This window comes from Propithecus coquereli, unplaced genomic scaffold, assembly GCF_000956105.1.
Source record: "Propithecus coquereli isolate 6110/MARCELLA unplaced genomic scaffold, Pcoq_1.0 Scaffold515, whole genome shotgun sequence".
Taxonomy (NCBI): domain Eukaryota; kingdom Metazoa; phylum Chordata; class Mammalia; order Primates; family Indriidae; genus Propithecus; species Propithecus coquereli.
In genome coordinates this window covers 217,009-231,376 of record NW_012151008.1, presented here as the reverse complement: position 1 = coordinate 231,376, position 14,368 = coordinate 217,009, and the positions used below count along the sequence as shown (strand labels likewise).

General features: G+C 45.2%; 1 protein-coding gene across 1 annotated transcript; it reads right to left on the bottom strand.

Annotated features, from left to right (window-relative positions):
• Positions 1-4,507: 4,507 nt before the first annotated feature.
• Positions 4,508-13,141, bottom strand: LOC105820227 (alanyl-tRNA editing protein Aarsd1). Its single transcript, XM_012656666.1, has 12 exons — positions 13,051-13,141; positions 12,764-12,895; positions 10,713-10,872; positions 9,395-9,452; positions 8,793-8,949; positions 8,580-8,696; positions 8,195-8,325; positions 7,827-7,893; positions 7,542-7,633; positions 7,011-7,065; positions 5,856-5,950; positions 4,508-4,704 (listed from the first exon to the last, which is right to left on the bottom strand). Exons 1-12 carry the CDS (start codon positions 13,087-13,089, stop codon positions 4,569-4,571), a joined length of 1,239 nt encoding a protein of 412 aa, XP_012512120.1. The 5' UTR covers positions 13,090-13,141; the 3' UTR covers positions 4,508-4,568.
• Between the last annotated feature and the right edge of the window lie 1,227 nt (positions 13,142-14,368).

The window sequence follows — 14,368 nt, the reverse complement described above, 5'->3', positions numbered from 1 at the left end:
TCCAGAATGTCTATAAGAAGGAGCCCAGGGACGGCCATCTGGTTGGAAGGGAAACCAACAGATTTATCTAAAAACAAATTATGTTTGCCTGTTAAATTATGTCTGCTTTACGTGCGACGGCCTCATGCTGGAGCTTATGAGAGAACTAAATTCTCCTCAAGCTGCCTTTGAGGCCACCACAAGCCTCCCCTGCCCTCTTCTTCCCATTAGTTCACCTGTTCTTTTCCTCTTTAACTCAACAGAATTTGTAATTTTACATTTATTTGCTTGTTTCTTTCTTGTCTTTCTTCTCCACAGCTACAAATGCCATAAGAACAGAGACCATGGGACAGGCAAGGTGGCTCATGCCTGTAATCCTAGCACTCTGGAAGGCCGAGGCAGGAGGATCTCTTGAGGTCAGGAGTTCGAGATCAGCCTGAGCAAGAGCGAGACCCCATCTCTATCAAAAATATAAAAATTAGCTAGGCGTCGTGGTGTGTGCCTGTAGTCCAAGCTACTCGGGAGGCTGAAGCAGAAGGACGGCTTGAGCCCAGGAGTTTGAGGTTGCTGTGAGCTAGGCTGATGCCATGGCACTCTGCTCAGAGCAATGGAGTGAGACTCCGTCTCAAAAAAAAAAAAAAAAAAGAGAGACTATGGCCGCATTATTCACCAATGTGGCCTAGTGTTTACTACTGTGTCTGGCACACAATACACTCCCAATAAATATCTATTGAGCAAGTAAACAAATGAATTCTACGATTGTTTATTATATGCACAAGTCAACAACAAAAACAAGTTAGGTGATAGGAAAAGAAGAAGGACTTATATTTTTTCAGAAGAAAATGTTGATTCCTCCCTTCTTTCTAAAATGCTTGGCTTTTTAAAAATTAAATTATTTATTTTCATGACAAATAAAAATTGTATATATTTAGTGTGTACAATATGATGTTGTGAAATATGTATACATTGTGGAAAGGCTTAATCAAGCTAATTAACATATGCATCACCTCACATACTTATCATTTTTTTGTATGTCATGAGAACACTTAAAATCTACTCTCCTAGCAATTTTCAAGAATACATCATGACCAGGTGTGGTGGTTCATGCTTGTAATCCAAGCATTTTGGGAGGCTGAGGCAGGAAGATCGTTTGAGCCCAGGAGTTCGAGACTAACCTAGGCAACATAGTGAGACCTTGTCTCTAGAACAAATAAGAAAAAGTAGCCAGGCATGGTGGGACACACCTGTAGTCCCAGCTACTCAGGAGGCTGAAATGGGAGGATTGCTTGAGCCTGGGAATTCGAGGCTGCAGTGAGCTGTGATGGTGCCACTGCACTCCAACCTTGGGAACAGAGTAGAGACCCTGTAGAAAGAAAGAAAGAAAAAGAAAAGAAAAGAAAGGAAAAGAGAAAGAAAGAAAGAAAAAAAGAAACAAACAACATTGTTATTAATTACTACATATGGTCACCTTGTTGTACAATGGGTCTCTTCAACTTATTTCTCCTAACTGAAATTATATATCCTTTGACTAACAGCTTCCCCGCTCCCCTCCCCACCAACACTTGGCTTTGAGGTTGGTGTTTTAAGATAAACAGGAATATTTACCAAAAGGCCACAGGTCACTTCTGCAGGGAGTTTATGAAAGGGCTCAGCAAAACAGAGAGAAGGTGGTCCCTGTGAGAGCCTCTTCTACTCCAGACACAGCCCCAGGCCTGCTCTTGGTTCCTTGGAGTTTGGAGCCTGGCACTTTTTCAGCAGTAGTCTGTACAGAAGGTGCAAACTGTTTGAGAGAAAGAAGGAAACTCCTCAATCACTCTTTCCCAAACAGCCCTGGTTGCCCTCTGTTGAGGACACTTTAGTCATAGTTTGGATCAAATTCAGGAAAGGAATGGGAGGCACAGACGCTTTCTGGAAAGGAGTTTTTCATTAGGGTATGCTGAGCTGTTCGCTTTCCCATCAGTACCAGGCAGGACCCCGGAGTTTATTTAAGTTCTTATTAAGGGAAAGACCTGGCACTCTGGCATAACTTGGCCGACTCACTTGTTTCCACTCAGGACTCAAAGGTAGGATGGAATGCAGGACATCTGGGGACAAAGATTTCCTGAAGTGTCTGTCTCCTGCTCTGGGTCCATCTTTCACCTGGTGTCTTCTTTCATACCAACATCTGCTCCAGTACCTACACGTGCACATAGATGAGTATAGTTGCCAGGAGACTCGTGTGACCTTAGTGGGAGCCACAGCAGCTGTCTTCAGCAACGTATGGGTATTTAAGTAACAAAACTTTCTTAGAAGCCAAGAAGGAGCCCCTCTCACTATTTCTACGCAGTAAGAGTGAGTTATAGTGAGACGAGAAAAAAAAAAGTTATAGCAATGTGTTCCAGAGTATATAATCTGTGTGTGTGTGTGTGTGTGTGTGTGTGTGTGTGTACATAAAACTCTGTTACTTCAATAAATAACTCATTCTGTTTTGTTTTCTGGTGAACCTCATAAAAGACAATCCACCCTTTCCTTGAACACAAACTGCTCCTCTCCCCCTCGCCAAGGCCTTAGATGAGGGCCCCATGACAGGCGCGAATGACATCACCAGTTCAAAAATTGCTGCTTTCTTTTACCTTTATACAACCAATTACTGTTTTCACGTAATTTGCTCAAGTGTTTATGTCTTTTCCTAATTGAGTTATTTCAGAAGTTCCCTCTTTCTTAGGACACCCAGTTCATGTCCCCATTTTCAGGTCAAGAAATTGAAGCTCAGAGAGTGTCTCGGCAGGGAGACCAGACACCCAGCTTTGCCTGACACAGTCCAGCGTTATGACTTGTTCTGGTGTGAGCTTTGGTATACCCTTTCATTCTTAAAAGTGCCCAATTTTGGATAATAAATTATATGGTAGCTGTAGGTCTCAGTGACCAGAACCCAACCAAGTGGTGGCGAGCAGGGACAGCCTCCCAGCCCACTGCTCTTTTTATTGCACCCTGCTGTGGTCTGAACGTTTGTGTCTCCTTGAAAATTCATATGTTCAAATCCTAACCCCCAAGGTGATACCTTTGGGAGTGATTAGGTCATGCGGGCAGAGCCCTCATGAATGAGATTAGTGCCATCATAAAAGAGGCCTGACAGAGACCTCTTGCGCCTTCCATCATGTGAGGACACAGCAAAAAGACAGCTATCCAGGAACCAATAATGGAACCTTCACCAGATACCAAATTTGCCAGTGCCTTGATCTTGGACTTCCCAGCCTCCGGAACTGGGAGAAATTTTTATTGTTTATAAGCTACCCAGTTTTTTGGTATTATTTGTTACAGCAGCTGGGTCAGACTAAGACACACCCTAATGAAACAAAGACATAGAGTGACAGAGGAGATCTCTCTCTCACACACACACAAGAAAATGAATTCATATGGCTCTCTGTTCAAGGGAATTTTGCCTGAGCATCCCCCACCCCCCACCTTTTTTTTTTTTTTTTTTTTTGTGGAGACAGGGTCTCGTTGTGTTGCCCAGGCTGACGTAGAACTCCTGGGCTCAAGCAACCCTCCTGTCTTGTCTCCTGGGATTACAGGCATGAGCCTGAGCTACCACACCTGGCTCCTGTTGAAGCGTATTTCCCTGTCTCCCACTAATGGACTCATTTTGTACAGCATAATTTTATTATTTTTTTTATAGACAGGGTCTCGCTCTGTTGCCAGGGCTGGAATGCAATGGCATCACCATAGCTCACTGAAGGCTTGGACTCTTGGGCTCAAGTGATCCTCTCACCTTAGCCTCCCAAGTACAGCCTGACTTTTATACTTTTATACTATGGTTTTATCTAAAACATGGCACTCTCATGGGTAGAATGGCTTCTACTCATTCTATCAGTTACTGAGAGGTGAATTTTACTCTTCTATTGATTGTGGATTTGTCTATTCCTCTGAGATCTGTGTCTGCTTTATGTATTTTGAGGCTGTTATTAGACACATACAAATTTAGAACTGTTATATCTTTATCATTATATGTCCCTCCTGATTTCTAATAACTGTTCCTGCCTTAAAGTCCAATTTGTCTGATACTAATATTGCCACACCAGCTTTCTTTGGGTTAGTCTTGCATGGTACATCGTTTTCCATCTTTTGACTGCTTCAATAACTTATGTGGGGCATCTTTACACTATATACTCTTGTGGCTTCTTGACCTATTTGCAAAGTCACTGATACTTCTTAGGTCTGAAACACAAGACTGGGAAAAGAAACAAAAAACAAAAGAAAAAGAAAAGAAGAAAACAAGGGGATTTGAATGAGGGAGGCTAAGCCCTAGGTCAAGCCTCCAGACTGACCTGTACTGTCCTTAAGCAACTGTATTTCTCCATGAAGAGAGGTTTCAGCTGGGTTTAGACAAATTAGCACATTTCATCAACATAATGCCCACTCATGTCGGTTATGCCTAATAACGGCCACATTAGAAACCTGTTTATTCACAAACATACTAACCAAACAAGCATGCTGGAGTATACTGCACAAATTCATCATATAAATATAAGTGATATCACAACCATTCTCAAACTATTTTATTGTCCAAGAAACTCCTTGTGGTCATAGGAGGCAGGCGCCCTGAGACCTCACTCCTCAGCACTCTGTGTGCTCACGTAGTCCAGGAGAAGCGCCTGCGCCTCTGCCCGCCGGCTCATCTTGGTGGCCTTGCCCTGAAAGCGGCCTTTCTTCCCGGCTCCTTTGCCTTCCAGGACCTCAGCCACCCTGGGGAAGAGAGAGGCAGTTAGGGAGGAGGTCTCTGAAACAAAAAGGCCACAGAAAAACCAAGGGCAGCCCTGAATCTTTGCCTGGGGCCTGGGGGAGGCAGAGGAAGAGGAAATGACTTCTGGAGATCCCTCCTAATAACACTTGCACATGTGCACAAAGATGCGTGTACCACGTTCACTGCAAGAGTGAATAACTGGAAACGGCATACAAGTCTATGAAGGGGGCTAGATACATTACGTAATCTCCAGGGAGCAGGGCGAGTGTACCCTAGGGATAAAAGGTCGCAAACACAAATGCCTGCGGGAGCAGCAGTGAAGGAGCTGGGTGTCAGCGAGAAAGGTGGGGCCCATGGCGGATTGCAGAGGCCTGTGCTGTCTAAGGAGGGCGCCACGGCTCAGCCCTCGCAGCTACTACCACATAGGAATGTGGGCCCAGGGTTGCCAGATCTTTTTTGTTTTTGTTTTTGAGAAAAGCTTGAACTCTACATTTTTATGTAAAAATCTCCTGATTTTAAAATGTAGCAAATAATTTTGAAAATTTAAAACAATGCACAAGGTAGAGATGCGTGACTGGGGGCTGGGACTGACAACTTCCTATTTCATAACCTGGATGGTGATTATGCTGATGTTTGCTTTATAATTAATCATCAGACTGTGTAGACTGTTTAATGCAATTCTATATGCTACAGTTCACAATTTTTTAAATTAAAATATCTCTGTAAAAAAAGATGAAAATGTTCATTTTGGTGGGTAGGTTTTCAAATTTGTTATGTTATTTTCTACACTCTGTGTATTAAAACTCAAAATAATTAAAGCAAAATGAAAAATAAATAAAATAGTGCACAGGCCAAAGCAGCATGTAGTCCACACGTGGCTGCCCGTCGGGAACCTCTGCTATAAATACTTATGTTTTCCTTCACTGTTTTCCAATGAACATGTATTCACCAGAGCCAATCAGGACTCTGAAAACCCTAAATGCCAGAAAGAATACGGGTAATATAACTCCATATCTAATTTATTATTATTATTGCCTGGAATGTGAATTGAATGCCATTGCAGATATCATGGCCCTTTTAACCAGTAAAGGCCTGCACTAGCAGGTCAGGTTACAGACGCTCCCACTCGTCCAGGAGTCCACGCAGGATTTACCTGGGCCCCAGGGTCTCCACGGCCTCAGCTGGTCCTGCCAGTAAGAAGAGCCCAGCACCTTTCTCATCACCCACAGTTAAGAACAGGATGGTCTCCTAGGAGGTAAGACAAGGAGATGAGCCCTGATACTTACGAATGTGGGGTCAACCCCCCTGAACCCTGCTCTCTCCTTAGGCTCAAGAACAAGTATTTCCCCCTAAAGCACGGAGTGATGCTCCTCCTGAATGATGACGCAACCCCTCCACCCTGGCCCATTAGGGCCAAGAAACTTCTTGAGAGCGATCACGGGAACTTCGGTTAAACGTTAAGGAGGCAGAAGGCTGCTGACCACAGCCAAATAAAATGCCTTTCATGGTCTGACTTCTGCCAACCTTTCTGACCTGTCCCCCACCATACACGCAGTGTCTGCCACTGCCTAAACTACTGTGTTTCCCTCTGCCTGGCCGCCTCTCCCCCTTGTCTGTCTGATGACCTCTAAGCAGTCTTCAAGACTCCTTCCCCCTAAAGCCTTCCCACCCTCTCAGGTAATGTGCTGCTCTGTCTCTAGCATTTATCACTCTAAATAATAAATGTCAACACGCGTTTTTCTCCCAGACTAGAACTGAGCTCCCTGTGAATCAGTACTATCTATACAGAAGAATTACGAGCAGAGAGATTTACAATACTTGACCCACATTCGGCAAAACCAAAAAAAAAAAAACAAAACAACAAAATGTTCTGGAGTAAATGCAAAAGAGAGACCTCTAGAGAGTATCAGGAAGGGGAAGGGGAACGGCAAGTGAAGCCGGAGGCAGAGGAAAACGGATGGGACAGCCTTCACAGGGCCTCGCCAACCTCTGTATTTCTAATATCGGATCCTCAGCACACATAAACCTGGATGGTTTTAAAGAGCTAAAGTTCCGATAAAAGGAGCTCAGAAGTTGATAAATGTCACAGCCCCAGAAAGAGCAATAGCCCAGATTCAGCTCATTACCTAAAACAGAGCTTGGCTCACAGCCAGTGCTAAGAAAACAGTATTGAATGAATTTCTATGCCCTATTATAATTCTGCACGAATTAATATGGAGGGACTTCAGCTAAACCAACACCTCTCATTTATATCTATCTCCCCAGGTCTCTACCTGGGGCAAGGTACAGAATCTTATGTTCCTCTTACCTCTGACCCAATCTCATTGGCAATGATATTCATGAACTCAGAATCACCCTCCTTCCTACAACAAAGGACACAGACATGAGATCCCGGTTGGAATGGTGGCTGTGAAACTGCTGGAAGCCTGGCCTATCCTCATGAGGTTGGCCTCACTGCTGCCTGTTTGTTCACGTAAAGTCCCAGACCTCTTTGCAAAGAGAAAGGGTGCTTGCTGACGGCCAGCAAGATGTACTTCTCAGCCTCAGCAGTTTCTAAATAAGCTTTGCGTTTGTTTCTGTCTCCCCTACATAGGATTGACCAGGATAAGCACAGATCTGTTAGATGGTGAAGGAAGATGCTAATGAAAGATACAGGGTTACAGTGACAATGTTAATAGCAAACCAGGAAACCCGGTAGGTAACACATGTCTTAGGGTTTGCTCAGCCTTCAGAATACCAGTGAGCAACCCGCCTCCCACAGTGCACTGCATACAGGGGACACGCTGAGCCCCAAACCCAACACAGCCCCCCAGCTTGTCTCCAATACTTAATTCCTCACCTGTGTAATGTGACCACACCTCCCCCGTCCGAGCTGTTCCTGAGGCTGTGGGCGATGTGCACAGCCAGGTCTCTGAGCAGATTCAGGTTGTTCTGGAATAGATGTGGTAACTCAGTAGACAGGTGAAAAGGATGACAAGAGAACACCAGCTTCCCTCCACCTCATTCTCCCCTCACTCCTCCTGTGACAAACTACACATCACATCTGCCTGGGTGGACAGCCGAGTCTGGAGAGCCTATTCCAGGCAGAGCCCACGCCCTCTCCACCCTCCATGGAATAAATCACCTTCTGCAGGAGCTTGGTGGAGTTCTGGAGCTTTTTCACTGCTTCCACGTGATCCTCTGCTCCGCACCTGCGAGAGAAAGGTCAGTGGAGACCTGCCCAGTTTCCCAGTTGCTTCTGATGTTGAGGTGCCTCCTTCCACATGGGGACTTGGGGACATTCTGGGAAGGTCGCTTAGACAATTGGGGGAAAGGATACAAACGAATAAATCATTTTACGTGGGTCTGACTCACTATCTAACGCGCTTTGTCGTTTACGAGTGCATCTTATCTCCCAGAGGTAAAAGATTATTCTGTCTCCCTTACAGGTAGGAAGGCTACGCCCCGGGCGTCCAGGATCTGAGAAACAGGAGGCAACTGAAAGGGACGTACTTAAGCAGAGTGGTCAGTGCTTTTTCAGTTCCATGACTTCTCTCCATCCACTTCAGCACCCGGTTCCCAGCCAGAAATATCAGGTTGGTTTTGTTCTTTTTCCCTTTCTCAGTGCCCAGAATCTTAATGACCTACATGAGGCGAGGGGGGAACACGCACACACACACACACACACACACACACACACACACACACACACATCCACAAGCCACAGTGAGTCCTCGAGCCTGAGGGTAGGAGAGACTCACCGCCTCCTCAGCTCTGAAGCCAGGAAGGGGAGATTTCACTTGGGACTCCTCAACTGACCCCGTCTACACTCCAAGCCCTGCTGTGACCCCCACTCCTGAAACCCTCCTTAACCACTCGACAGCCCTTCCTCACCTACCTGCAGGTCACTGAGATTGCTCACGTGGGTCCCACAGCACATGTTGGAATCAACACCCTTGATGGTAACGACTCGAATGGGCCCAGCATGATCGTCCGGCAAACCCCGGCCTCTCACCTGGGACAGAGGTGGGGGAGAAGGGCTGTCTGAATTCTGCCAAGGAGCCCTCGGAGAGACATTCTGCAGAAGCCACCCCACTGGCTCTCCCCTCACCTGTTCCACCTCAGGGTCATCCAAGCTCAGTTCTCGCACATTCACAGGCAGCCGATCTCTGATTTTCTCATTGACGCTCTGCTCAATGGCAGCCACTTGCTCTGCAGTCACAGAAGGGCTGTCCAGCTCGATGACGCTCCGGAGTCTCCCTAACTCCCTGCCAGAAGAAACAGCCTGGTCACAGGATGCTGACGATGACAATAAGTTTACAAAGAATGTTCATATAAATGATCTTATTTAATCTCACAAAAAACCCCACAAGGTAGGGATGGTCATTCCCATTTTACAGGTGGGGGATATTCAGGAACATGATCAAGGTCATGCAGCCAGTGAGTGGTGGGGCCAGGATGCACCCCCTAGGTCTCTGGGCCCCAAAGTCCATGTTCTTTCCCAAGAAAGGCAGGTGTCGCTTCTCTCATCCTTATGCTTTTCCCCAAAAACACGAGGTAACCCCATCACCTCATCTTCAAGGGGAACAGGGGAACAGAGCCAATTCTGAACACTACCCTTTCTTTTATCCTCCTCCTCCCCATCCCATGATGGAGAATGGAGCTGGTGTTCAGGGACCTGCGCCCTGCAGTTAGTCTTATGCCTCCACGCACCATGATGTTGTCTTCAGCTCAAACAGATGGTCGGCAACCGCTGTGATGAGATGCTGCCCTAAGCAAAGAGAAAAAGAAACAGGAGAAAAGTGAGAAGCCCAGATAGTCACATACTCATACAATGACAAAATCACAGAAATTCTCCTGCTGAAGACCTGCTAGGCACTGGGTAATACACTTTAGATACTTTATTGAAAATCATCATGAGAATTCTGCAAAAGGCTTTATGAGGCCACTTACTAAAGTCTAGAGAAATCAAATAACTTGCCAAGGCAATGTACCTTATCAGAGGCAGGATGTGAACTTAAGTTCTAATGTGCAGCATTCATTCATTCAACAAATATTTACTGAGTACCTACCACATGCAAGGCACAGCGCTTCCAATAGAGATACAGCAGCATCCCTGATTGATAACAGTGAGGATAAAGGGAAACTGAGGAAAAGGAAGAAGAAGACAACGAGGAGGAGGAGGAATAAGAATTGACTATGAAGGCAGAGGCAACAAGACAGCCGAAAGCCTTGAGGAGGGAAGAAGCAGGGTATGTTCAGGGAGTCAAGAGACGGCCAGCATGGTCAGGATCCAGAAAGCAGGAGGGGGATGGGCACCAGATGAGGCAGGAGCAGTAGACAAAGGCCAGCCCAGGTAGGGCCTGTAGGCCATAAGGAGTTTGGCTTTACACAAAGGGCTTTAAGCAGTGGAGTGACATGATCAGATTCTCATTTTTACAAGATCGCCCAAGCTGCTGTGTGGAAAGCAGGCTACAGAGGAGCAAGACTGAATGTGGGCGATCAGCCAGGACACTATTACAGAGGCCCAGGGGGAACACAATGAGAACTGGGACTAGGGTGACTGCAGTGACAGTGGAAGGAAGTGGAGAGATATTTAGAAAACAAACCGACAGGGCTCAGTGATTGGCTATCCCCAAAGAGGTATGTGGAATGACTTCCGGGGTTTGAGCAGCTGGGGGTACACTGACACCCTGCACTGAACGCACAGCGTGTTAACGGAAGACCAGGTGGGAGGGAGAGGCTCTTCATTTCATTTTGGACATTTTGAGTTTGAAAAGCCTGTGAGACAACCAGATAGAGGTATCAAGTGGGAAGTTGGTAATACCTAAATCCAGCAGTTATTCTAATACTTTTAATTGTTCATATTGCTTTTATAACAATTAGCATATCCTGTCTGAATCAGAGCAGATTCTGAATACCTCTCTCTCCTCCAAAAGGTTAACTCCTAGAGAACCAGAACCACGTCTCAATCACCGTGGCATCCCATACACAGCAACAGCCCGTCCTGCCTCCATCCCACCCCACTTACCCGAATGCTGCTGCATGTGGTCAAACCTCCGCTCCCAGTCCACCCGGACCAGGACCTGGCTCCCAGGGGTCAGAGGTGTCTGTGTGAAATGATCAGCCTGGGCCCCGCGGCGGGTCACTCTCAGCACGGAGATGTCATTGATTGTACCACGGTCATCAGGCTGGGGGCAAGAAGTAATGGTAATCAATGGTGAGGCAGGGCACTCTAATTCCTAAATACAAAGACATGCTAGGGAGTGTGTATGAGAAACAGACCCAGAATTTGAGCTCCCTAAGAGAGAAGGGGGAAGCAATGCTAAATAAGGAGGGACCCCTTTGTTCTATGAGAGGACTCTCTGTCTTCTTTACTCTAAACACCTATATTTTCTGATCTTCAGAACAGAATAACAGAATCAAAACAGAGAGAGATTGTAACTAGAGCAATGAAGATTTTAGTAAAACCCAAAGAAACTTAATCCTCACTCTCATTGCCTTAATTTAGATTCTTATCTTTAATAGCTTCTAAAATGATCTGAATTTTCCTCCCTCCCCCCATTCCATCCTCTGCACTGCTGCTAGAATTAGATTAAAAAATGTTCGTTCATTGAAAAAGTATCAAGTGCCAACTGCTTACAAGACACTGTGCCAGCTCAAGAATACAACGTAAACAAGACATGGTCCCCCTTGGAACTTAAGAATCTGAAGCAGAACAGACTGGAAAACAGGCAATTGCAATATGATCTACAACACGCCATAACATGAAGAAGCGTATGGTGCTAGAGAACCTCAAAGGAAAGAGACCTAACAGTGTTAGGGAATCAGGAAAGACTTTCTGAAGCAACTAATGTCTAAAATTAGACCTTCTATGGATAGCTGAAGTCACAGGTTTTCCTTCAGCAGATCACAAAACCTCCACGAGTGGGAAAATCACTGTAATCATGACACTGATATGAAATTGGAACTTTCTCACTATCAAGTCTACTGAACATGTTTGCTCAAGTCACTTCTTTGCCTATGAATCTGCATAATTCAACACAGTTTCCTGAATGATGTGCACACACCTTAATACATCCTTCAGGGCCCTCTGAACTGGCCCCCAATTACCTGTCCAAGGTCATCTCTAGCCTGTTATCAACATGCACCATAGGCTCCAACTACATCAGACTATTTACAGTTAACTAGACTTGTCAGATTCTCTCGGGCTTCTCGACCTTTGTTTGTGCTATTATCTCTGCTAGATAAGCTTCTCCCAGCAGCACAGTGGCTCACACCTGTAATCCTAGCACTTTGCAAGGCCAAGGTGGAGGATTGACTGAGTCCAGGAGTTTGAGGTTGCAGTGACTTATGATGACACCACTGCACTCTAATCCAGGAAACAGAGCAAGACACTGTCTTTAAAAAAAAAAAAAAGAAGCCTCTCCCATAATCCACCTTTGGTGTGATTACCCTCCTCTTCCATGTTTACAATGAATCTCATTTGTGTTCAAATTGTACCTAATCACTACCCCGTCACAGCACTGATAAGTCTACTCTCCGTTGTGCTATTGTAATTCATCTATCTCATATGAACTCCCTCAGGGGCAATCTTTTCCAGTCCCTGTCAAACACCCTGAACTAATTCCTACCTCAGGGCCTTTGCACTTACTATTCTACCTGTCTGGAATACTCCCTCTCCCTCCACCAGCCCCACTAGATAATAGCAATGGGTCACCCCTTCACTTCGTTTAGGTCTCTGCTTAAGTAACTTGATCCCCATCTAGAATAGCATCCCATCACTCTTTCCCTTTACTCCGTTTTATTTTTATTTATATTACTTATTATACCAGGCATACACAGTTATCTCCAATAAACATTTCGTGTAAGTACAGACACTGTCTTGTTCACCCTTTATCCTTAGAGCCTGGAATAATACCTACCATATGTGTGTCTAGATAAGCATTTGTTGATTAGCATTTCTTGAACGAACAACGAAATGAATTTGAACTAACGTCCATCTAAATTTATTGTGACTGAGAAAGAAAGGTCAGGAAAGCATTTTCTGCTTGAGCACAAAGGAATTTGGGGGCTTAGTACCTGTCCCCCGCCCTCAGGGAAAAGCAGCGTGTCTTCCAGCACCACTTGGAACCCGCTCAGCACCTCTTTCTTGCCGTTGCTCCCTGCAGTCTGCAGCTCCGCGGGACTACAGGAGACCACGGTGGTGGTGAACTGGACAGAAAGGGACGAGAGAATAAGCCCCGACGCCGGCCCTCTCCCCACCGGGACCGAATCCTACCTCGGCACTCCCTCCCCTCGCGGCGCCCTCTTCCCTAAACCGCCCCATCGGCCGGGCAGCATCAGATCCCCCGCCCATCAGGCCGCACCTCCCGAGCATAGCTGTCCCGCTGACACCGGAACGCCATCTCTGCTGGCTGCAAGGACGCGCTCACGCTGAAAAGCCGGGGGGGCCGACGGAGACCGCCGTAGGACAAACTTCATTAAGGGCCGCGTCTCTGCGCAGAAGCAAGAGGGTAAAGTATGGGGTGGGGTTTGGACAAATTTACTGAAAACGCGAATCGCAGACGTTCTGGGTTGTTTAGCGACTGTTTTAAGACTTTGAAAAGGACCAGGGACGGGGGGCAGGGGGGTCATTTGCTACCCCTTTGGGCCCCAGGGGTGTCTGTATTAACAATTCCGCCCACGGAATCGCAGCTGCATACAGGTGGGGATGGGACCGGCTTGCGTACAGAGAGGCGCTGCCCAATAGTCATATAATGCAAAGTACATATGTTAATAATGTATTTTATTCAAATCAACATATCCAGAATTTTATTTCACCATGTTGGATATTTAAACATGAGTGAGATATTTTACTTTTTTTTCCGTACAAATTTTCGAAACCCGGTGTGTATTTTACGCTTAGCCCATCTCGGTTTGGACTAACCACATTTCAAATACTGTACTTAGTAACCACGTGGGGCTGGTTCTACTGAATTGGACAGCGCAGATAAAGAGGTTAACAGAAGATAATAAGCTGCAATCAATGTCTTAAAACGTTAAACAGATTAAAAGTTAAAATTAACTCTGCTTTTTTAGATCAACTAATAAAAAGTTTGAAGACTCCAGATATTTCAGAATTTAGAATTTTCCAGATTTTAGGCAGGTAATGCAGAGCATTCCCCATGTGTTATGTAATACCCTCCGATGGAACTCTGGAGCCACATCATGTAGTAGAACTCATTAATATTTATGCTAAAAATAATGCCCTAAGTGGAATAAACAAAGACTATAAATAGCCTCACATTTTGGGTCAAGTTTTGCTTCCAAATGAATTTTGGTGTCAAATTAAAAAAAAAAATCTTTTTGGAGTTCAGAACTTCTTGGTTTTCAGAATTGTGAATGAGAAGACATGCTATACAAGCTCACCTGTTTTGTGACCTGTTTTGTCACCTACAAAAAAACAGCCTACTTATTTTATAAGGTTGACATGAAATCCAAAAAATTTTAATGAGATCATATATAAATACTTAGTAAGTTGTAAAGCACGATACTAATATAATTTTGTATTATCAGTTTTTAAAAAGTTTTAGGATTAATGTCAATAGCAAAATGGTAAAAGACATGGACAGAGCACATTAACAGAAATAGGAATCACTAATAAAAATAATGTTCAGCCGGGCGCGGTGGCTCACGCCTGTAATC